Raw genomic sequence first — 26,007 nt, 5'->3', positions numbered from 1 at the left:
AGTTCCCCCTTGCACGGGGAACCTGGCACCTGGGCACCTTGGCACTTCCATCCTGTCACCCTGACAGTGCATCTGCCAGCCTGCCAGTGCCACCTGGGCAACCTTGTAGTACCAGGATGTCACTGCTAGGGTGCTAGGTGGCAGCACCAAGATGCCTAGGTGCCAGAGGAGTGCCAGGGTGCCACCCTGCCCAGTGCTTGACCACTAATTAGTTAGATACAAAAATTATTTTGTTGAAGTTTGTTTTGGAGTGTAGCAATTATCCAGCTTGTCTGTGAAGCTACAGCCATATGTATGAACAAGGGTATAAGCTGCTGATGTGTGTTTGAACAGCACGGTAGCACAAGTGGCTAGCACTGTGGCTTCACAGTGCCAGGATCCCAGGTTCGATTCCCCGCTGGGTCACTGTCTGTGCGGAGTCTGCACGTTCTCCCCGTGTCTGTGTGGGTTTCTCCGGGTGCTCCAGTTTCCTCCCACAGTCCAAAGATGTGCAGGTTAGGTGGATTGGCCATGCTAAATTGCCCTTGGTGTACAGAAAGGTTGGGAGGGGTTGTTGGGTTGCGGGGATAGGATGGAGGCGAGGGCTTAAGTGGGTTGGTGCAGACTCGATAGGCCAAATGGCCTCCTTCTGCACTGCATGTTCTGTCTTCTATATTCTATGCTCATCTCTGGATCCTTAACAATTATATTGTAAATCATCCGTTGGCCAGCTGTAGAGAATATGTCCACACTAGCCTCACCCTGTGCACCCAAACTGAAAAGCATGATTCCATTTGCTTCCACGTGTTATACCTCAGCAGGCATCTCAACTCCCCAGCGGGACCTCCGAAGTGCCATCACTTCTAGTTCATGACTTTGTGAACCAGAACCAAACGGCACCTGATTGAGGCCTTGCTGCGGAGGCCGGTGAATCCCGGGCCCTGGGTGAATTGGGCGAACGCATATTTAAATGGGCCTAATGGATTATTAAATATGCACGCCTGGATCTTGCTCAGCCACAGCAAGATCTAGATTGCAATGCCTCGCCGGATTCCCTGGAGGCCTCTTGCAAGATTCAACGGCCTCGCCCCAACACAAATCAAGCGTGACAATGTTGCTGAATCGCGCCCGATAGGTTCTATACTTGTCAGGTATGAAAATATTTTCAATTCTGCAGAAATTTAGGGAATCTCATGATTAAAAAAGAATTAAAAAGTGTAACAATGAAAATATCAGCGAGCCATCTTATTGTAATTAATTATGAATTATTATATTTATAATTAGTTTGGCACAGACTATTTTCTAAATGGGGAAATGCTTAGGAAATCAGAATCAGACTTGGGCGTCCTTGTTCATGATTCTCTTAAGTTAACATGCAGGTTCAGTCGGCAGTTAAGAAGGCAAATGCAATGTTCGCATTCATGTCAAGAGGGCTAGAATACAAGACCTGGAATGTACTTCTGAGGTTGTACAAGGCTCTGGTCAGAGCACATTTGGAGTATTGTGAGCAGTTTTGGGCCCCGTATCTAAGGAAGGACGTGCTGGCCTTGGAAAGGGTCCAGAGGAGGTTCAAAAGAATGATCCCTGGAATGGAGAGCTTGTATGAGGAACGGTTGAGGACTCTGGGTCTGTACTCATTGGAATTTAGAATGAGAATGGGGATGAGAAAATATCAGCCATGATTGAATGGTGGAGCAGACTCGATGGGCCGAGTGGCCTAATTCTGCTCCTATGTCTCATGGGCTTATGGAATTTCTTTAAGGCAGGGTATATAGTTCAAATATTGAACAATGTCTCAGATTTCTCAACAAAAATAATGAATGCCATTGGTTACATTAAATTTTTTTTTTTTTTTTTTTTTTTTTTTTTTTTTTATAAATGTTTTATTGAAAATTTTTTCCCAAACAACAATTTTTCCCCTCTTACAAAGCAAACGCAACAATAACAATACAGAAATTTTAAACAATACACAAGTAACAAAACCCCTTTATCTTTGACCTAAACTAAACCCCCCCTCCCCCCCCCCCCCCCCCCCTCCCCCTGGGTTGCTGCTGCTGGTCATCTGTCTTCCCTCTAACGTTCCCCTAGGTAGTCGAGAAATGGCTGCCACCGCCTGGTGAACCCTTGAGCCGATCCTCTCAGGGCAAACTTTATCTGCTCCAGTTTAATGAACCCCGCCATATCATTTACCCAGGCCTCCAGTCCGGGGGGTTTCGCCTCCTTCCACATGAGTAGGATCCTGCGCCGGGCTACTAGGGACGCAAAGGCCACAACGTCGGCCTCTTTCGCCTCCTGCACTCCCGACTCTTCCGCAACTCCAAATAGAGCTAACCCCCAGCCTGGTTTGACCCGGGCCTTCACCACCCGCGAAATCACTCCCGTCACTCCCTTCCAATACCCTTCCAGTGCCGGGCATGCCCAAAACATATGTGCGTGGTTTGCCGGGCTCCCGCCACACCTCCCACATTTGTCCTCCACTCCAAAGAACCTGCTCAATCTTGCTCCCGTTATGTGTGCTCTATGTAGCACCTTAAATTGAATCAGGCTAAGCCTGGCGCATGAGGAAGAGGAATTTACCCTGCTTAGGGCATCAGCCCACATACCCTCCTCTATCTCCTCCCCTAGTTCTTCTTCCCACTTTCCTTTTAGTTCGCCCACCGACTCCTCCCGCTCTTCCCTCATCTCTCGGTAAATCTCTGACACCTTGCCCTCTCCGACCCACACCCCTGAAAGCACCCTGTCCTGTATCCCCTGTGTCGGGAGCAATGGAAATTCCCTCACCTGTTGTCTAGTAAATGCCCTCACCTGCATATATCTCAAGAAATTTCCCCGGGGCAACTTATACTTTTCCTCCAATGCTCCCAAGCTCGCAAAAGTCCCATCTATAAATAAATCTCCCACCCTCCTAATTCCCAACTGGAACCAGCTCTGAAATCCTCCATCCATTCTTCCTGTGGTTACATTAAATTGATAACAAATATTAAATCCACAAATTAATTAATTTTCTTATTGGTAATTATTATTCATCTCTTTGGTTTTTATTTCAATTTCAATGGCAGTATGACCACGTTTGAATATGAAAACACATAATTCCAGGCAAGTGGAGAATATTTAAAAGAAGTCTTGATCAGTTTAAAAAGGGCCTGTTTAGCACAGGGCTAAATCGCTGGCTTTGAAAGCAGACCAAGGCAGGCCAGCAGCACAGTTCAATTCCCGTAACAGCCTCCCCGAACAGGCGCCGGAATGTGGCGACTAGGGGCTTTTCACAGTAACTTCATTGAAGCCTACTTGTGACAATAAGCGATTTTCATTTCATTTCATTTCATTTTCAAAACACAATTTTGAGAATGTAATGAAGAAGAAATTGGCTCCAGAGGCAAAAAGGATCATTAACCAGAGGAAACAGGCTTTACGTAACTGGCAAAAGAGCCGGAGGCAAAATTATGAAAACATCTTAAAGCAGTAAGTTGTTATGATTGGGAATGCATTGCCTGAAAGGGCAATAGAACCAGTTTCAAGTATAACTTGTAAAGGAAATTTGCAAGGTTATGGGGATAGTAGTAGACAAGTTGGACAAACTGGATAGCTTTGTCAAAGAGCCCGCTTGGACTCAATGGGCGGAATGTCCCCCTTTCATGCTGTATCATTTGTTGATTCTACAGAAGTAACTAACCACCCTCATGAACATTTATTAAGGCTGCCTCTGCTCCCATATCTCAATGTGTATCAAATCTTGTTTACCCATTATATTTGTGCTCATTGAACTACATTGGTTCCCAATTTAAAATTCCCATCTTTGCTTTCAATTCCCTTTACAGCATTGCCCCTCCCTTTCCCTAATGATTCCTGCACTAGGTCCTCCTTCAGCCCTACAATCCTTCAAGAATTCTGCATTCCACCAATTCTTGTGCATTCCCAACCGCCTTTGCCCCACTCTAGGCCACCGTGCCTGCAGCCACCTAAACCTTAAAAGCTTTTTAATTCCCTCTCTTAACCATGCCACCTCTTTACCTCCATTCCTTCCATTAAGGCATTCGCTAAAATCTACCTCAATGTCAAAGCTTTTGGTCATCTCATAGTGTCTCTCTTCTTTGACTCAGTGAAAAGAAAGACTTACATTTATTTCACAACCACCAGACTTCACAAAGTCCTTTACAGTCAATTAGGTATTTTTGAAGCGTAATCACTGCTGTAATGTAAGAAACAATATCAATATCGGGCCTGAACTTCTGCAGAGTGGTAATCAGAGATGGATTGCCACACCACTCCTACTTTCTTACCTGAAATATTTTTCAATTTTATCTTGCCCGACCCGACCTTCCAACTTAGGCCGGGTGAGATATGTGCAAGGCAGCGAGCTCCTGAGACCTTCAGTCGAGCGCTGCAGAGTTGGATGTAAGGAGGCCATGTCCCTTTTTTACAGCATGAGTGCGAACCTGGTAAGTTAAAGATCCAGCCAAGTTTAAAAGCATTTGACAGGCCAGGAAGAAGGTAAGTGGGTAGGATTTGTGGAGGGGTGGAGTGGACGTGTCAGGACTCGGGGATGGGGGGATGGGGGGATGGCGGGGTGGAGGGGGGAAGTCCCAAAGTGGTTGTTGTTGGTCTGAACAACAGTTACCCAGAAGTTAGAAGTGATTTTTTTTTTCATTCTAACTTTCCCATGCTAATTATTGGTTTCACACAGTTGGGACCATCCGAAGTTTGCACTTTAAATCGTACTTTCGGATGGTCCCCAGTGTAAGGAAGTTGGCAATTCTCGGGCAATTGTGTAAACATTACCTGGGAAATTCTGCAGGGTGGCAGGGGAAATCCCCAGCGTATCTACAGTGTGCTCATCAGGGTGCCACCCACAGTTACACTGCCCTGGAGCTCAGAAGCTATGGCCCATCAATTTATTGTTAATGGACTCGTCCAGTTGTATTCTGGTGAAGTGCCTTTTGACAACTTAAACCATGGAAAAGGCTCTAAATGATTGGAAGTTGGTGTTGCCTTAAAACTCAAATGCAATATTTCACTCAGCAATGCATTGTGGCATTTGTATGAATATTCACCTTTACGATTTGAATCAAACAAAAATATAATTATAATGCTACACAACCAACAATTCAGTTTCACTGGCGCACTGCTAAAATCGAGAGGGCACAATGTTTACTTAGCTGGTTGAAAGAGGCAACAGAAGAATAAAACTAAAATCATCTCAATGCATCAGCTAAGTAAGCGTATGCACCATTTACAAGTAAGCGTATGCACCATTTACACAGGCGCTTCCACGTACACCTGCAATGTTCTTTCCAGTTAGGTAGCACCCCATTTACACTGCCCGACCTGAACTTCTGTCCTTTTTCTCAGGAGCACGTTTTCAGCAGTCAATGTTTGTAGGCCTAAAACTTGGATTTTGCCCCAAAGAAGCATGATGGGCATACATCAGAAAATGTTAGGCGCACTGGAATTTCTGACAGCAAGACACCACATTCTGGGGCTAGACTCAGAGCTGCTTGATTGCCCATGCCACAGTCACCAGACGTGCTCTCAATAGAAACTCAACAGCCGTCTGTTTCCCAAGCTTTAGCCACTGGAGAAAAACCTTAGAGCATTAGAACAGGTAAGTGAGCAAAAGGCTTGAAAAAGATGATTCATAACTATCTCTGTTAACTGCTTGATATCAATGAAATAGAGTTGTTTGATAAATGTGGTGGATTTTAAAGTTTAATTTTGATGTTGAAATTTGTAGTAAACAAATGCAAGACTTGTAAAGCAAGGAAGATGATGGATGGTGATAAACAGGTCAGCGGTGATAGGTATTGTGTCGTGTTTGGTGATTTGAGAAGGAGGGTGTGGTTCACATGAAACACTTTGATGAGCTGCTCTCCAAGAGCTTGAGCAGCTGCAGCCATCAATGGCCAGTACTCTCTTGCTCCTTCCCCTTTTCATGCAGCACCTCTTCCTCCTAATTATATGGAATCTCATACTTCCCAGGTGGTGCAAAGACTGGCCCTTACCCTAGTGTATGCAGAAAATGATGCTCATTTGAGACTCTACTCCAGAGCTCCTTCTGAACTGGCCAGACAGTGGACTCATTGCTTGAGTGTCCAATTGTGTGTGTAATTATGTTTCTTGTGGTATTATGTAAACCAGTTCTGTTGTTCTGCCCGGGTTCCTGACCGGAGCCATGAACCATGTTCAGCCTAACATCCTAGTTAGAATGAAGATGGAGCAGAGGACTTGTGACAGATTATGACTGCCATCAGGATATCGGATCAGACCTGCTGGACTTAGATGGTACTAGATTCCTTTCTATTGACAAAGAATCAAGTTTAGTGATGGGGGTTACCCAAGGTTTGGATCTTGGGGAAGCTTTCCATACATATGGAACCTGGTTTTCTCACATTCTGCTTTGCTCTGTCCAAGGAGAATGAGATGTAGTTATTCCACCTAGTGTGGACAGCTTTGGTGACCTGTCATACACACAGTGGACTGTAAACAGGGAGATGTCAGTGGCATCACATGCTGCAGCCTGAAAGGATGACATGAATGTTGAGAGCCACGGGCAATGCCCTGTGGCGGCACCAAGTGACAATGATTAATGACAACCTCCTTCGTGCCTAAGACATTGCTCCTCTGAAAGAAGCATGTGGAGATGCTCCCTGAAGATCCACTCTGCGTATGGATTCCTGCACTGTGTCCTCCTCTCCTGTGAGGAATATCTGACCTTTCCTGGTTTCCTTAACACTTACACTCCACCACCAGCCTCAAAGGCAGATCTACCATCCATTACTGCAGTACAGTGTTTTGAAAGCAGCCAGAAACAGTAGCAGCACCAGTAAAAGTTTTCTTCTCAGCTGTCAGTTTCACAGTCAGAAAACATGCCCAATTAGCAGCGTCAAATGACAAGCCATCAACAACAACCTGCATTTAAACACCATCTTTAACACAGTGAAATGTCCAAAACAGCATTATCGCACAAAACTTGACAGTTTGATATAAGGAGATATTGGGACAGATGACATAAAGCTTGTTCGAAATGGTAAATTGTGAAGTAGTATCTAAAAAGGAGAAAAGAGAAGTGAAGAGGCTGATGGGAGGAATTCCAGAACTGAGGGAGCAGAAAGGCACATCCGCCAACGGTGAAGCAATCAATATCACAGATGTGCCAAGCTAAAATTCAAGGTGTACAGAGATCCTGCAGCAAGTTGTAGGGCTGGAGGCGGTTAAAGTAAATGCGGCAAAGCTACGAAGGGATTTGAAAAAAAAGGATGAGAATTTTAAAAATCAAGGCAAAGCCAGACAGGGAGCCTGTGTAGGCCAACAAAGACAGGATAAATGGATGGGCTGGACCTGGTGGGGGTATTCTATAGGTGTCCTAAGAGTCAGAGAAGTGGGAGGAGAAAATCTGCAGGGACAAATGACTGGGATAAACGTTAGAGCAAAAGCAGGGGTGGGTGGGGGGGGGGGTGATATTGGGAAATGATTGGAGAGTGGCAAGTGTGATACCTTATTGATTCCAAACAACTACAGGCCAGTTGATGTAACATTGACAGTGGGTAAAGTTTTAGAAATGATAATGAGGTAACAAAAAAATAATCAATAGATACTTGTAGAAGTTTGAGTTAATTAAGGAGAGCCGACAAGGATTTGTTTAAGACAGATCATGCCTGACTAATAAAATTTGATTTTTTGTTTTGATGAAGTAACAAAACGTTGAGGAAGGGATTGCTGTGATCCATAGAGATTTTAAGAAAGTATTTGACAAACTTTTGCATGAAAGGCTAATTTTAAAAGATTGAATCTAATTGAATAAAAAGGGTTTGTGCCCAATTAGATTTAAAACAAAGATTGGCTTGAGGAAAGGGAACTGCAAGACATGATGGATTGTTATTTCAGGCTGGACTGTGGTAGACAGTGGTGTTCCACAAGGATCAGTGCTAAGACCACTGCTTTTTCTGTTACATGTAAATGACTTGGATCTTAGAATACTGAGTAAAATTTCAAAATTTGCCAGTGATACAAAACATGGTAGCCAGGATGCTATATCACCTGCAACGTGACATAGATAAACTAGCAGAATGAGCAAGCAAGTAGCAGATAGAATTCAACATGAAGAAGTGTGAGGTGATGCATTTTGGCAGGAGGGATAGGGAGAGGCAACATAGATTTAATGGAAAGTTCCAAAGAACGTGCAGAACAGAGGGACCTGGGGATGCATGTGCATCGACCTTTGAAGGTGGCAGGCCCTTGAGAGAGAGGTTAGCAAACCACATGAGGTGTACCGCTTCATAAAGAGAGGCATTGAGTACAAAAGCAGGGAAATTATGCTGAACCTTTATAACTTTTGTGGTTCGTTCACAACTGCTGTATTGTGTCCAGTTCTGGTCACCACAATTTAGTGAGAATGTGAGGCTCTTTGAGAGGATGCAGAGGTGATTTATCAGAATTGTTCCAGGGATGAGGGATTTTATTGACAGGGTTCTGGATTGTTCCCCCTGAAGCAAAGGAGATTTAATAGAGGTGGACAAGATTCTGACAGGTTTGGACCAGATGGACAGGGAAAAGCTGTTCCCATTGGCTGATAATGTAAGGGCGAGGGGACACAGGTTTAAAGGTTTTGGGCAAGAGATGTAAGACAGATATGAGAAAGAGCTTTAAAAAAAACCACAGTGCTTTTGACCTGAAACTCTAAAGACCATTTAAGTGCTGTGGCATTAGATGGGTACATGGAATTCTGAGAATAGTGGGCACAGATTGAGGAGATGGCTGTACATTTAACCACATTGGAGAGGCTGGAGTTTGCGATAGTAGAACACAAAGATGGAAAGATCAAGATTTGCTTTTTTTGAGAAGCAGATTTTGATGATAGATTTGAAGGGGAGCTGGACAGTACCTGGTAAGAGGGACCCATTAACGATATGAGGAAACTTGGGGGCCAGGAAGGGAAGTAGTAAGGGCAGCAGTTTGCTGGAAATAGTTTCAAGGGAGTAGGGGTTAACTCTGAAGAATAAACTGAGCTTGGAGAGGAATTGAGGGAAGATGAGAGAAAAACAAGAGACAGTTGCAAGTCCAGAACTAGGGCAGGGGGAAAACCAAAGGGAAGGTTCCTGAGTTTCTGTGCAGCATGTAACTTGTAAAAAATAGATGAGCTCGACAGCAGGGTATTTTTCATCTATTAAGAGTTATTGATAAATTTTATTATGTGACAAATCTGGTGTTGGAGCAGGCAAATATCAGAAAAGGGTCCTGCAAATAGTACAGGGCCATAACTGAATGTTTTATTCATTGGTTTAAGTAGTTTTATCTTGTGCTTTACGGATTAGCCCATCCTATGTGGTGAATATATGGGCCAATGTGGGCCATGCACATCTGGCTGCTAATGAGCATGCATGCCCTGCTTACCACACACGATACTTATATGTCCATTTATGCAGTTAAATTAACTCCAGCCATTATTAAAAAGTGGTCAAGAAGATGCAATGGGACTTTGAACACTTTTGTAAAACCTGGTGTGTACAACTTAGTATGCAGGGTTAAACCTAAACAGCATAAGAATGCCAGGGAAGTTGGGCCTCACGCACACTCTCTCTGAAGTTAGATTGTGGTCCAACTCAAAGCACCTTCCCTGTCATTACAAAACTATTTTGCAATCATTCCAGCATAATAATTTAAATGCAAAGAACAAAGAAAAGTACAGAATAGGAACAGGCCCATCGGCCCTCCAAGCCGGTGCCGACCATGTTGCCCGTCTAACCTAAAACCTTTTACACTTTCGGGGCCCGTATTCCTCTATTCCCAACCTATTTATGTATTTATCAAGACACCCCTTAAACATCACTCTCGTACTGCTTCTACCACCTCCTCGAGTTCCAAGCACCCACTATCCTCTATGAAAAAAACTTCCCTTGCACATCTCCTCCAAATTTTGCCCCTCGCATTTAAACCTATGTTCCCTATTAATTGACTCTTCCACCCTGGAAAAAAACTCCTGTCGATCCACTCTTCCCATGCCCCTCATAATTTAGTAGACTTCTATCAGGTTGCCCCTCAATACCCGTCGTTCCAGTGCAGCTTGTAACCAGAGGTCCATAAACAATTCCATATTGCCAAAGTTTACTGAACTTTCTGTGCTATCAGAGTGTTTGCGTAAATGCCTTCAGTCCCCAGCACAAACTTTGCTCCTTAGCCATTAATTCTGTCCCTTTCCCTGCTCACTGCGTGTGGCTGATCCAGACCTTTCACAATCTATTTGACCTTAACATGCACTGCTGATCACACAGCAAAAAGACCACTTACTTCCATCTCTGTAACATGGCAGCCTCAGCTCACCTGCAGCGAGAAGCCTTGTCCATGCCTTTGTTACCTCAAAACCTGACCATTGCAATGTTCTCCGGGCCAGTCTCCCATCTTCTACCCTTCATAAACTTTAACTCTTGATGCCTGGATCCTGACTCGCACTATTGTTCCTTTCAGCCATTCCCCCTGTGCTTATGAACTACCTTAGCCCTAACTTCAACCTCCGGTGGCACAGTGGTTAGCACTGCTGCCTCAGCACCAGGGACCCAGGTTCAATTCGGCCTTAGGTGACTGTTTGCACATTCTCCCCGTGTCTGCGGGGTTCACCTCCAAGTGCTCCGGTTTCCTCCCGCAGTCCAAAGATGTGCAGGTTAGCTGGATTAGCCATGATCAATGCGTGGGGTGATGGGGGATTGGGCCCAGGTAGGGGGCTCTTTCGGAGGGTCCCTGCAGACTCGATGGGCCAAATGGCCTCCTTCTGCACTGTAGGGATTCGATAAAAAACAAACCCTTAATGTTAAAATCTCTCACCCACCTTTTTGGATCTCTGCATTGCCTTCACTTCTTCCTCTGTAATGAGGAACAACCCTCCAAGAATTCTCTGCTTCTCCAATTCTGTAGTACACCATTAGCAGCCATGCCTTACGCTGTAACTAAGATCACCCTGTGCCGCTCCGGCTCACTATTCCTTTCCATCACAATGCCTTGCTCACTTCTTTAAAGATGCTCCTTAAAACCTACTTCTGGGACCAAGTTGTCTACCCGGGTACCACCGTATGGGAGGCTCGGTGTCATACTTGGTTCGATAGCACTGCCTTTGACCGCCTCACTGTTTTAGAGGCGCTATGCAAATGCAAACAGTTGCTGTAATGGCATTAGACAAAGGGCACAACACGAAACGACAATTACTGCACGTTTCATGTAGAGCTCCACATCACATAACCTGTCAAGCAAATCGTTCGTTCACACCCAGCGTGTAGATGCAACCGCCTCTATTTTTTTTTTCTTACCTGAATCAATAGTTCTAGTTCCAAGGAATTGACACACATGTGCTTTTCTAGAAACTCCAGTTTCTGGATGGTGATTGCTGTCTTCTGAGAGCTCTCGGCAGGCTGTTCAAGTGCTTGAAAGACAGTGGCGCCGATAATCAAATAAAGCACCACCACCAGAAAATTAGCCGAGGCGGCCTTCCATTTCATAACAGTGGGGTTCAGGCTGCTGTCATCTGCCGGAGTTAAAACAGTCGGTTTTGCAGAGAAGGACAGCCTTGGCTTAGCATTCTGAGTTGCTGTTTTGGGGTCGAGTAGGTCAGGAGCTGCCACTGGTTTAAAACAAACACAGAAAGAGATACATGCCATCCTTTTCACTGTGAACCACATTTTTTCTTTAAATGATTTAACTGGCTCACTGTTTGCCAGGCAGTAACATCAATTTACGTTGGGGGGGGGGGGGATGATAAGTTTTAATGTGGACAAAATATTTGCAATTCGATAAAAAGGCAAATATTGGATCGTGCAAGGAAATTAGCTCGGAATATATTGGCCAGTTCCAGGCTGCGGGGTACATGAATAGCATCAATTATACATTCTCAACATCGATGCACTTTGTCTCAACAATTGTTTAAGGAGTGGTTTTAAAATAAGCCTTTTTTAATTAAAAAATGGTATTCACAACATCGGTTTCACGTCAGACTTTCCAAGTTCCTGTCCTAGTAAAAAAAATGTATTTGAATTAAAATGTTTCAGTTCCGCCCACTAAAATTATTAATAATCATTGCAATTGGCAAAACGCAAGGTGCTGTACATTTTATAAGAGAGTAATGGTAATGTGCCTCTTATCAGGGATTCTGAATAAATCACGTTGAGCTTATTCTCCGAACCTCGGCCATATAGTGTTCATTTACCAGATCCGAGGGCACTCTTATGGACTACGGACAAAACCATATTCTGAAAAATATATTTCGCATCTAGATGAGAGATTTTTCGGTAAAGCCGACCTAAGTGTAGCCTAATGAAATATGCATCTCTACAAAACCTTGCTCAGCATTAATTCCAGAAAGACAATAGCAACGGGTGCTTTTAAAATGCATTTAACAAATTAAAGTGATTTCCACGGAGGCGGTTGGTACTTACTTCTTGTACGAATAATTCACCCTATTTTCTGAGATCAGCAATCCTTTTTGTTCATGTTCAGTGGGAGAGTCGGGCATTCAGGAGTGGATGCTGTTGCCACATGGCTCATACGTGTTCATCCTAAACCAAACGCATGAGGCTCTCTCTCCCTCTCTCTGAAGGACTCTCTCGCTCACACACACACACACACTCGCAACACACTTACACCTCGCTTCATTTAAATGATCCACAACCATGAATCTCACTCTCCCATATCCAGAAGACCGCCCCTGCTTTCCACAGGGCGATTATTCCCAAAGTAAATTATGCAATACTGATTATTATTGGAATGGGATACACACGGGAAGTCACATTGAATAAACGTTATTAATGTTAGGTTTCCCAGCATATTGCTGAAACAACTGCCAGTATTTTTTTTTAACTAATTCATTGTTGTCTTTTACATATCCGCTAACACGCCGTACCCTCCTGTCTCAATCATTCGCCTGCTTGTGTCTGTCTGTTCATGTGTAGCTGATCATAAAGCCATTTATACTAATTGGGAGTAGCTCCAAATATTTGATCATTGCAGATTAACTGCTATCCTAAATGTGTGGCCTGAAATGCAAGCACAAAAATCTCTTGATGCCATGAAGACAACTGAATGATCAACAGCAGTTTCCAAATTATCAAGAGAAGGGTTCACTCCGAATTGAAGCAAGCTTATCCGGTTGACAACTTCACACGGAATCCAGTTCTGAAAAATAAACACGCAGCTTTATGTTTAGAGTCTCTTTGTGCTTCACTGCTATACATGAGGGGAAGTTGCATCTGGACTTTGTGTTCTCAGGGTGGTCACTTTGCTGCTCAATTAGGATCAATTGCATGCAGCAAGGAGGATGTGCTCAAATAATCTGCCAGGGTCATAAACAGTCAATAGTTGTGGTTGATCAGGAACAGAAAATATGGCGAAATAAACTTCCGCACTCCTAATTTCTCAAAAGTTGGTATTTCTGTTTCAATGGGGGTTTAAAAATGATATCAGTGGGAAAGAAAAACGCCAGACATCTTTAACGTTTGCAGGTAGCTGCTTTGGGAAAATAAGAGTTTCAGAGAAGGTGTTTGGGTGCATTTTACAGTTAGTCTATCATCAGTCAAAGAAGTGCACTTGGAGGATAAGGATTCTTTTATGGCCTGTCGCCCATCCTGAGGAATTCAGATGAGGAAGAAGAGGAGCTGTTGAGGAGTCTGGTCATGCCTGGTGTCTACAGTGAGGTGAAAGAGAACTGCTGAAATCCCAGTTCCCTTCCCAACAGTCCGTAACCAGTAAGCTTTGGGAGGAAGATGTGAGAGGAAGAGCTATTACTCTCATAGCCCTGAGACTAAGAATGATATGAATAACCAGCAGCAAGTGTTTCATGGGTTTAGACAAAGAGGGGGGTCATGTGATGTGAGCGTGGGAGCAGCTGCATCTTCACGAGCTCTGTCTTTGCTCACCTTTCAATCTTTGTTTGTATCTGCGTGTACATAAGAACATAAGAATTAGGAGCAGGAGCAGGCCATCTGGCCCCTCGAGCCTGCTCCACCATTCAATGAGATCATGGCTGATCTTTTGTGGACTCAGCTCCACTTTCCAGCCTGAACACCATAACCCTTAATCCCTTTATTCTTCAAAAAAACTATCTATCTTTATCTTAAAAACATTTAATGAAGGAGCCTCTACTGCTTTACTGGGCAAGGAATTCCATAGATTCACAACCCTTTGGGTGAAGAGGTTCCTCCTAAACTCAGTCCTAAATCTACTTCCCCTTATTTTGAGGCTATGCCCCCTAGTTCTGCTTTCACCCACCAGTGGAAACAACCTGCCCATCTCTTTTATGTCTTTTTTCGTTTACTATGTGCTGCTATTTGTTGGCCAATGTTTCAACACGTTTAAATCAAGACAATGTGCTTTAATCCTCGTTATTCATGGCAGCTGGAGGGTGTTGGGGTGGGGACTGGACCTTGGTGGCACAGCTGCCTTTGAAAGGTTTCCCACTCTAGCAATATGATGCACACCAGCGGATGACGGCTGCTGGTGATGAAGGTTCCCTGTCTGATAGTCTTGCTGTGCAAGTCGTCGAAGCCCAATTTCAAGGGTTGTAAGGTATCTTTATGGAGTCAGTGGCATGAGGATATTCTAGCTGCAGAGAGAGTACTGTCTCTGGTGAAAACCCACCTCTGCATGATTAAGTTTCTGTTGCATCGTCTGTCGCCCATCCTGAGGAATTCAGATGAGGAAGAAGAGGAGCTGTTGAGGAGTCTGGTCATGCCTGGTGTCTACAGTGAGGTGGTAGAGGTGTTCTCAGCCAAATTTGAGAACTGATGGCCATGTTTTGGGAATCTCGATCTGGAGGGCGGGCAGCTCGAATTTTATGGAGCACACGTCTCTGAGGCCTGGGGTTGGGTTGGCCACATGTATACCATTGGTGCCTGTCCTTCGAGGAGCTGCTAGACTCTGTGTGCTTCCAACAATCCTGGCTCACCAGGTAGACCATGTGCCACCAGAGCCAGATGATGGTGTACCTGGCATCGCAGGGGTATGAAGGAGGATACCTGCTCCCAATGGATGTCAAAGTGACGGTCACGCTGAACCTTTATGCTTCTGGCTCATTCCAGATCTTGAGCAGGGACTTGTGTCAGGTCTCTGGGTACAGGTACATCCATTCTGTCATGGATACCCGATGCGCCTTGTATTGCACTACATCACCATCAATCTGGACCAGGCCCAACAAGATGTCCAGGCAGCATAATTTGCCACCATTGCTGGCATGCCGCAGAGCCTGGGAACAATCGATGGCCGCATGTTGCCCTTCGAGCATTGGTTCAACATGGGGTGCCCTTCATCAGTAGGAAGGGCTTCCACTCCATGAATATACAGTTGGTGTGCAATCACCAGCTGCACATTATGCACATCAGTGCCCGATATCCGGACAGCATGCACAACACATACATTCTGGCACACTCGTCGGTCCTCGGCACCTTCGAGGTGCTCCCTTGGGTGAGGGTTGGCTAGTGGGTGACAAGGGTTACCCGCTGAGGTTATGGTTAATAACTACTGAGTGGACAACCCAGATCGAGACAGAGAACCATTATAACACACTCACACAGCAACCGTGAGCGTCATCGGGTGGTGCATAGGCTTGCTCAAGATGTGTTTCCGATTCCTGGACTGCACTTGTGGGACGCTCCAATACAACCCCCAGAGGATCTCGAGCATCGTGGTGGCCTGCTGCATCCTTCATAACCTTGTGCAGAAGCAGGGTTATATGCTGGAGGAGGAAGAACGGCAGGCCTCATCTGAAGGTTTCCAGAACGACCCGTGCATGGAGCCTGAGATGGCACGATAGGTCGGCCAACGTGTGATCCATGGCTGCTACACTTGGGAAAAGCTCATCACCTCCTGATTTACCAACTAGGAGGCTTGGACAGTGGTAGTTCCTCCGCCCTGTCCCACCTCTTTCTCCCCTCCCGTTACTTCAAACCCCCACACAAGATGCACCTTCCCCTGAGACGCTCAACCCTTCCCTCTCCCCTAGTCCATCCACCCCTTCCTTCTCCCTCAGTCTGTCCATTCCTTCCCTCTCCCTTGGTCTATCCACCCCTTTCCTCTCCCTTAGTCTATCCACCCCTTCCCTTTCCCTCAGTCCTTCCACCCCTTCCCACTCTTTAAAGCTAATATCGTGTTAACCCACAGTGAGAGTATTTTAAACAGTTAATGACTCAATAAAATAGTGTTGCACTATTTCAAGTGCTGGTAACCTGTGTATGTTCCACGGATCCAGAGCGCCCAACACAACACAATATAGGATCAGAAGGCATAGAATCTCTATGGGAAGAGTTGAGGAATCGCAAAGGTAAAAAGACACTGCTGGGAGTTATGTCCAGGCCCTCTAGCAGTAGTCAGGATGTGGGGCAGAAAATAAATCAGGAGATAGAGGAAGCATCTAAAAAAGGCAATATCACAATAATCATGGGGGACTTCAATATGCAGGTGGACTGGGAAAATCAGGTTGGTAGTGGATCCCAAGAAAAGGAATTTATGGAATGTCGAAGAGATTTTTTTTGGAGCAGCTTGTGACAGAGCCTACTAGGGAACAGGTAATTCTGGATTTGGTAATGTGTAATGAGGCAGACTTGATTAGGGAACTTAAGGTGAAGGAACCCTTTAGGGAGCAGTGACCACAATATGATAGAATTTACCCTGCCGTTTGAGAGAGAGAAGCTGGAATCAGATGTAACGGTATTACAATTAAATAAGGGTAACTACAAAGACATGAGGGGGGAGCTGACCAGAGTTGATTGGAAAAGGAGCCTAGCAGGGAAGACAGTGGAACAGCAATGGCAGGAGTTTTGGGGGGTTATTCAGGAGGCACAACAGAAATTCATCCTAAAGAGGAGGAAACATGCAAAGGGGAGGACAAGGCATCCATTGTTGACGAGGGAAGTCAAGGACAGCATAAAAGCAAAAGAAAAAGCATACAAAGTGGCAAGGATTAGTGGGAAGCCAGAGGACTGGGAATCCTTTAAAAGCGAGCAGAGGACAACTAAAAAAAGCAATAGGGGAGAGAAGATGAAATTGAGTGCAAGTTAGCTAGTAACATATAAGAAGATATGACGAGTTTTTTTCAGTATATAAAAGGTAAGAGAGAGGCAAAATAGACATTGGGCCACTGGAAAATGTGGTTGGAGAAGTAATAATAGGAAACAAAGAAATAGCAGAGGAACTGAATTGTTACTTTGATCTGTCTTCACGCTGGAAGACACCAGTGGGATGCCAGAGCTCCAAGAGAATCAGGGGGCTGAGGTGAGTGTAGTGGCCATCACTAAGGAGAAGGTTCTGGGGAAAGTGAAATGTCTAAAGGTGGATAACTCACCTGGACCAGATGGATAACACCCCAGGGTCCTAAAAGAGAAAGCTCAGGAGATTGTGGAGGCATTGGTGATGATCTTTCAGGAATCACTGGAGGCAGGAAGGGTCCCAGGGGACTGGAAAGTGGTTAATGTAACACCACTGTTTAAGAAGGGAGGGAGGCAGAAGATGGAAAATTATAGGCCGGTAGCCTGACTCGGTCATTGGTAAGAATTTAGAGTGCATTTTTTAAAATGAGATCGCGGATTACTTGGAAGTGCATGATAAAATAGGACTGAGTCAGCACGGCTTCGTCAAGGTGAAGTCATGTCTGACAAATCTATTAGAATTCTTTGAGGATGTAACGAGGAAGTTAGACAAAGGAGAACCAGTGAATGTGATTTATTTAGACTTCCAAAAGGCCTTTGACAAGTTGCCGCATAGGAGACTGTTAAATAAGTTAAGAGCCCATCGTGTTAAGGGTAAGATCCTGGCATGGATAGAGGATTGGTTGACTGGCAGAAGGCAGAGTGTGGGGATGGCAGCCGGTGACTAGTGGTGTGCCTCAGAGGTCTGTGCTGGGACCACACTTTTCACAATACACATTAATGATCTGGAAGAAGGAACTGAAGGCACTGTTGCTAGGTTTGCAGATGTTACAAAGATCTGTAGAGGGACAGGTAATTTTGAGGAAGCAGGGGGGCTACGGATGATTTGGACAGGCTAGGAAAATGAAGTGGCAGATGAAATACAATGTGGAACATAGAACATACAGTACAGAAGGCCATTCGGCCCATCGAGTCTGCACCGACCCACTTAAGCCCTCACTTCTAACCTATCCACATAACCCAATAATCCCTCCGAAACTTTTTGCTCACAAAGGGCAATTTATCATGGCCAATCCACCTAACCTGCACATCTTTGGACTGTGGGAGGAATCCGAAGCACCCGGAGGAAACCCACGCAGACACGGGGAGAACGTGCAGACTCCGCACAGACATTGACCCAGCGGGGAATCGAACCTGGGACCCTGGCGCTGTGAAGCCACAGTGCTATCCACTTTTGCTACCCAGCTGCCCACGTGCTGGAAAAGTGTGAAGTTCTGCATTTTGGAAGGAGTAATGGAGGCATTGACTATTTTCTAAATGGGGAAATGCTTAGGAAGTCAGAAACACAAAGGGACTTGGAAGTCCTTGTTCACGATTCTCTTAAGGTTAATGTGCAGGTTCAGTCGGCAGTTAGGAAGGCAAATGCAATGTTAGCATTCATGTCGAGAGGGCTAGAATACAAGAGCAGGGATGTACTTCTGAGGCTGTATAAGGCTCTGGTCAGACCCCATTTGGATTATTGTGAGCAGTTTTGGACGCTATGTTTAAGGAAGGATGTGCTGGCCATGGAAAGGGTCCGGAGGAAGTTCACAAGAATGACCCCTGGAATGAAGAGCTTGTCGTATAAGGAGCGGTTGAGGACTCTGGGTCTGTACTCATTGGAGTTCATAAGGATCATAGTTATCATAGAATTTACAGTGCAGAAAGAGGCCACTCGGCCCATCGAATCTGCACCGGCTCTTGGAAAGAGCACCCTGCCCAAGCCCACACCTTCACCCTATCCCCATAACCCAGTAACCGCACCTAACACTAAGGGCAATTTAGCATGGCCAATCCAACTAACCTGCACATCTTTGGACTGTGGGAGGAAATCGGAGCACCCGGAGGAAACCCACGCAGACACAGGGAGAACGTGCAGACTCCACGCAGACAGTGCCCCAAGCTGGGAATCGAACCTGGGACCCTGGAGCTGTGAAGCATTTGTGCTACCACAATGCTACCATGCTGCCCCAATGAGGGGGGATCTTATTGAAACTTACAAGATACTATGAGGCCTGGATAGAGTGGATGTGGAGAGGATATTTCCACTTGCAGAAAAAACTAGAACCAGAGGACACAATCTCAGACTAAAGGGATGATCCTTTAAAACAGAGTTGGGGAGGAATTTCTTCAGCCAGATGGTGGTGAATCTGTGGAACTCTGCCGCAGTTGGCTGTGGAGGCCAAATCACTGAGTGTCTTTAAGACAGAGATAGATAGGTTCTTGATTAATAATAAGATCAGGGGTTATGGGGGAAGGCAGGAGAGTGGGGATGAGAAAAATATCAGCCGTGATTGAATGGCGGAGCAGACTCGATGGGTCGAGTGGCCGAATTCTGCTCCTTTTATCTTATGGTCTTATGGAGAGTAGGTAATGTCCCTCAACGAGTAAGCCATTTCCCTCACTGCCTCAGTCATGTCCCTCTGGGATTGTGTCATGTTCTTCTGTGCCTGAGAAATGTGGTGGCATAGTGGTATTGTCGCTAGACTAGTAATCCAGAGACCCACGATAATGATCTGGGGAACCAGGTTCGAATCCCACGATGGCAGCTGATGGAATTTAAACTCAATAAAATATCTGGAATTAAAAGTCGAATGATGACCGTGAAGCCATTGTCGATTGTCGCAAAATCAAATCTGGTTTACTAATGCCCTTTAAGGGAAGGAAATCTGCCGTCCTTACCTGGTCTGGCCTACATGTGACTCCAGACCCACAGCAATGTGGTTGACTCTTAACTGCCCCCTAAAGGGTAATTAGGGATGGGCAATGAATGCTGACACAGCCTGCGATGCCCATGTCCCATGAACAAATAAAACATTTTTTTTTTAATGTCCCACTGTTACTGTCTAAGGTCGGTCAGTGCTCGGCCAATGCTCTCAAAGCCCTCAGCCATGACCCTTTGTGAATGGGCCAAGCTCTGAAGCACCACAACAATATCCATCTGCATCTGGCACATGTCTGCCTGTGACTGGGTTCTCCTGCCATGTGCTTCAGCCATGGACAGCACAGTGTGGCCCAAAGCCTTGAACTTCCTGACACATGGCCCTGACTTCTTTGCTCAGGCCTTCAACCGCAGATGCCACCCTTTCTGTGTTGGTCTGGGTGCCATACATTGCGAGCACCATCTCCTGTGCCGGAAGGCAGCTGGACCCCCTCAGCTGTACTAACAGGTGCTGAAAGGTTACTAACACCCCTTCCTGTAGATTCTGGCTCTGCGTCTGCATCTGCAACAATGATGGGATCATCTTTTCCAGAAGTGCAACATCTGTCTGGATGTCAGCTGTTCCCTGGGGTTGGGTAGACTTCTGGCAATCCCTCCCATGGGAGTCCCTGCCTCCACGTGGGGTTGGGTAGACTTCTGGCAATCCCTCCCATGGGAGTCCCTGCCTCCACGTGATGTGCTGTCGCATGTGTGTGGTTCTCACTAGAGGGTGACCCAGGAGCCTGATCACTAATATTTCCCACCAAGGTACAGTCTCTGAGATGGTGGAAGCAGTGCCAAAATGTCGGTGTCTTCCCTGCATTGGTACTCTGGGGTGTGCTGAGGGTCTGGATGGGACCCTGGATGGCCCGGACTCGTATGAGGGAGATCCTTCAAGACCAAGACATGGGGCAAGATTTCGGGAAGCACTGGTTTGTGAGAGAGGGGTGACTCGCTTGTTATAGGGACATCTGTGTTGCATTGGACTTTCACTTGTTTGACATATGCCAAACTCCATTGCAGCCACTGCCCTCGCCTGCAAATTGCAGGGCCCCTTCCTCAGATATCCCGAATATCTGGGATCCCCACTCCTGTCCTCTGATGCTCCTGGCAATTATGGACCTCATTATCCTTGGGGACTCAGAAAGAACATAGTGAGATGTTGAGGCGTGTGTTTTATGGGAGTTTGTAGCTGGTGGAATGTGTGTGCAAAGTCTCGGGCAAAGAGGACAATACATGTGTTGGGATTTTGTGCATGTTGGGTTGTAAGGGAGATTCAGGCAGGTGGGGTGTTGTTGGCCTCAAGGAATTGGTCCACGAGGAGGGAAGGACGGGAGTAATGCCGAGGGCACAAATGTGGTTACTCACCCAAGCTGCTCTAAGCAGGTCGTTTACCTTCTTATGGCATTGCATGCCAGCCCTCTTGGTGAAGCTACCAGCACTCACAGCCTCTGCTATGTCATCCCAAGCTTTGTTCAGTATGGTGGGCTTGGGAAAGAGGTGTCCTTCCTTTCTTCAGTGGCGTCCAGCATGTAGCCATGTAAAATGGCTGACTCCCGATTCGAATGGTCAAATCCCGATCTAAAATGGCGAACGGAAGAGGCTGATGGGAAAATCATCCAACAGGACTCAAACGGACAGCTGCAGGTAAAACAGTGTATTCGCCTCTGGGGAAGTCAGTCCAGACCGATACCTGCAGCCATCAACATCACAACACCCCAGCCATCTGCATATTAAGCAGCCACCCCCGGGAACAATTGCTACAAATTAGCAACTCAAAGCCGACCCAGACCTTTCGGCGCCAGCAGGAGCTGACACAAAGAAAGGTAAACGACCACCCCCCGATCAAGGAATCGCTCCAGTATTGGAGCATATCGAACCAAGTGATTGGGACCAAGTCCAATCACTTGGAACCAGGTACAAGGTCCACCCCGAGAGGCGGGAAGCCCCTGGGGACTATAAGAATAGGGGCCAAGTTAAACTCGACCCTTCTTTTCCTGCTCGCAACCTTCGAGACCCTTCTACAAGAAACCGTAAGTTTTACTCCAGCGATCGCTACCAGATAGGCACTCCTGACTATCGACTTGTACCAGCTTTTGAATCCCGCAGGCTCAGAACCAGTTTGAAAGACCATTCGTTTCCCTGACCTGGTGGGCCATTTCCAAAGTTAAGTATTGGCCTTTTAGTGATAGGTAGCAGTCTAGAAGTAGGGTTATTGTATAAGTATTAATTGCTGTATATAATAAATGAGCGTTGATTTAACTCTTACTAAGCGGTGTGTTGCATTATTAATCATTACTTGGACTTGAACCACGTGGCGGTATCAGAAAGATACCTGGCGACTCATGAGCAAAGGTGACAGAATAAGAATAAGTAAACTAAGGCTAAAACGAGCAACAAGCATTCTGTCAATCTCCGACTCCAAGAATCTTATCACAGCCATCCTCGTGGCTGGAATGAGTCTGTGCTGAGTGGAGCGCTTAAAAACTGCTCCAGCTTGTCAGGCTCTGAATGAGGATCCTGACCCCAGCAAATCAGACGCAGTGAGGCTGGGAATCGGGAGGGCTGCACATGGACTGCATGCTGGCCCATTCGCATCACATGTATTTCTCCTGGCTGGCGCTCCTCGCAGGAGCACGTAGTTCCCATGATTCTCCACCAGCGGCAGCACTTACTATCCAGAAATGAGAATCCAGCCCAAGGTTTTATCACGTTAAACTGAATGTTGATTTTGGGATTTGCACACAATTTCTTTATCCTAATATATCCTGTGAGGGAAGATGAGCAGAACCTGAGTGGGGGGAGAGGTGGAGGGTGTGGATGGTAAGGTCAGTTCTGTCCTCGCTATCATAGATCACAGATCATAGAATTTACAGTGCAGAAGGAGGCCATTCGGCCCATCAAGTCTGCACCAGCTCTTGGAAAGAGCACCGTACCCAAGGTCAACACCTCCACCCTATCCCCATAACCCACTAACCCCACCCAACACTAAGGGCAATTTTGGACACTAAGGGCAATTTATCATGGCCAATCCACCTAACCTGCACATCTTTGGACTGTGGGAGGAAACCGGAGCACCCAGAGGAAACCCACGCACACACGGGGAGGATGTGCAGACTCCGCACAGACAGTGACCCAAGCTGGTATCGAACCTGGGACCCTGGAGCTGTGAAGCAATTGTGCTATCCACAATGCTACCGTGCTGCCCCTATGTTCGAGGAAGTTCCCCTGTAGTCAGAGATTTTTTAACTATGGCTGTGCCTTTTCTTCCTCAGGGTCAGACGGGCTGTGTATTATTCTGATGAGGACTGGGGTTTGTTGGACTCCCCTTTAGAGGGGACTCAGTCGTTTACCTTGATGAGGGCACCTCTCTTTGACTGTTATTGGTATCTATGAGGGCTGGCTGTGGTGGTGTTGAATGGTGGAGCTCGGTCAAGATACGGAGCGACCTTGGCTTTTGGGTGGCCTAATCCTTTCTTTGTTTGAGTGGTCCTGGTTGTGGGGTGCGGGGGAGCCCAAGGTTCCGTGGGGGAGGGGGTTTGAGATGTGGGGGGCAGCCCTGCGCCCAGGGAGCTCCCCAGTTTGAGGGCCACTCTGATGGCTGTCAGGTCCTGGGGAGAGATTCTGCCCTGTTTTACAATTGGGACCAGTTTATATTTCTTTTGGCTCTTGGCCCCACGATAACCTACGTTGCGATTTCGTTGTAAAAAATTGAAAATCCCAATAAATGGACATTTTTTTTGAAATGAAGACGATTGTTTATTTATGCGCTTACCCCAAACTCTAATACTACATCACTCACATATGCATTCACACAGCCACACACAAATGCACTCAAGGAAAGTACAGTTGAAGAGAATAGAGCACTTTTACATGTTATAAACAAAATAAATAGTTCATAATTCACGTGATTATCTTGTGGGAAACGTGTTGCAGGCCAGATGAAGAAGATGTTTTCCCTCCTGAAAGGTGATTAAGGTGAATTGAATAGTCAATGTTGTATGACAAAGTCATTTCAGGATTCCTCCAGGGAATTCTTACACGGCTTGACAGATTAGGCACATGTCATGATATTCAGGTGAACATCTCAGCACATACATACACACATAATGATGGACAGATCAACGGACCAATCAACACACACAACACAGCAGCCAATCACGGACAAGAGCATACACAGTACAAAGCAGGGAACACAACACTTCCTGGGCACTCGAGCAGGAGAGAGCTCAGGGCACAGACCTCATTGCCAGCCACTCAGAGATTCACCATGTGCTGAATACCAGAGTTTACTATGTTTATCGTTCAATGAAATAAAACTGCGTTGTACCATACGCAACCGTGTTGGTTCGTCTGTGTGTCAGAGTACCCAACACTTCATGATACCAGGAGTGAATTGACACCTACCCACAAATCTGCCATCCTGCGCCATGGACACCGTCAACACACCGCAGCCGCTGCAAGTCGCTGGGAACCTCGGCGTAAATTGGAAGCTATTCAAGCAGGGCTTCCAGCTCTTTCTGGAAGCCAACGAAAGAGGGAGCGCCTCGGACACCAGAAAGATCGCCATCCTCCTCACCACCGCAGGGCATATCTACACCTCCCAGGTGTTCGCGGAAGGCGAGGACAAATCCAAATACGAGACGGTCCTTCTCAAGCTCGACCAACACTTCAACATCGAGGTCAACGAAAGCTTCAAAGAGATATGTCTTGCAGCAGTGCCTGCAAGGTAAGGATGAGCTCTTTCAGTCATTCGTTACCCATCTCCGCATCCTCGCGCAGATCTGCGGTTACGAAACAACCTCAGACTCCATAATTCGGGACCAGATCGTTTTTGGGGTCGCCTCGGGCACCCTACACCAGCAGCTTTTAAAAATAAAAGGCCTCACCTTAGCCTCCGCAATCGAAGCCTGTGCCCTGTACGAAAACACGACTAGCCGCTATGCACAATTTCAGGCGACCGAATCGGCGCGGCGGGGGACCTACGCGGCCGGATCGGCGAGCCAGGTGCCCCACGAGGCCGTATGGGTCCAGGCGATCGAGTTCCTCCCGGCCCGCGGCCCGCACAACGTCGGCCATTTCGCGCGCTTTTCGAGGCCTCCCGCGCTTGTGCACGCCAAAATCTACGGCAACACTGAGGGACGTGATGCGCAGGCGCGCCCGACGCAAGACCGAACTGCGCATGTGCAGTGGCGCAACGAGCGTCATGACGTCACGACGTGCGGCAACTGTGGAGCTGCGCATTTAAAGCGGTAATGTCCCGCAAGAACCCGACAATGCCTACACTGTGGCAAGGTGGGCCACTACGCTGCTTACTGTCGAGCAGCTCAACCTGTCAATCTTCCAAAATTCCGACAACCTCGCAGGGACGTGCGGACCATTCAGCCTCCCCATTACGAATCTTGCCCAGACGACATCCAGACCGGTGACACAGATGACCGAGACGCCTTCCATGTTGCGGTCATTGATGGGAACCGAGTTAACACGATCAATCTGGGTGATGAATGGTGTGCCACCCTGACGGTCAACCGATCGGCGATCACTTTCCTCTTGGACACTGGCGCCTCCGCCAACCTCATAGCATGGTCAGCCTTCTACGCCATGAAGGTCAGACCACCAATTTGGCCGTCCCCGTGCAGGATGGTCGACTACAACGGGACCGTTATCCCGGCTATGGGATCCTGCCAGCTCCAGGTGACACACAACACACACACAGCCACACTCTCATTCGAGATAGTCGGCTCATTGAAGGATTCCCTGCTAGGCGCACAGGCATGCAAGGCTCTCCACCTCGTGCAACGAGTCCACTCTCTCTCTCCAGACGGAACGTCTGACTTCCCGGATGCAGAGTTCAGCGCACAGCTCCAATCGCTCCTCACCCACAACCAGGAGGCATTCGACTGCATGGGAACACTGCCCTACACCTATAGAATTCGGCTCAAACCAGACGCCGCCCCGGTCATTCACGCACCTCGCAGGGTCCCTGCGCCACTCAAAGACCGCCTCAAGCAGCAGCTGCAGGATCTCCAGGACCAAGGGGTCCTATCCAGGGTCACGGAGCCCACGCCGTGGGTCAGCTCCATGGTGTGTGTCAAGAAGCCCTTCGGCGAGCTCCAGATCTGTATTGACCCCAAAGACCTCAATAACAATATTATGAGGGAACATTACCCCATACCC

At 46.7% G+C, this 26,007-nt stretch overlaps 1 protein-coding gene across 2 annotated transcripts in view; it reads right to left on the bottom strand.

The window, feature by feature from the left end:
• kcnk2a (potassium channel, subfamily K, member 2a) overlaps window positions 1-12,542 on the bottom strand; it is a 239,589-nt gene extending 227,047 nt beyond the window's left edge. For both annotated transcript variants that reach the window (XM_072509102.1, XM_072509113.1), the window contains exons 1-2: window positions 12,393-12,542; window positions 11,271-11,581 (exon numbers count right to left, since the gene is read on the bottom strand). In XM_072509102.1, the coding sequence (XP_072365203.1) occupies window positions 11,271-11,581; window position 12,393 (312 nt within the window). In that variant the 5' untranslated portion in view covers window positions 12,394-12,542. The remainder of the gene's footprint in view (window positions 1-11,270; window positions 11,582-12,392) is intronic.
• Window positions 12,543-26,007: the final 13,465 nt, after the last annotated feature.

This window comes from Scyliorhinus torazame, chromosome 1, assembly GCF_047496885.1.
Source record: "Scyliorhinus torazame isolate Kashiwa2021f chromosome 1, sScyTor2.1, whole genome shotgun sequence".
NCBI lineage: Eukaryota > Metazoa > Chordata > Chondrichthyes > Carcharhiniformes > Scyliorhinidae > Scyliorhinus > Scyliorhinus torazame.
This window is presented reverse-complemented; position numbering and strand designations above follow the sequence as displayed.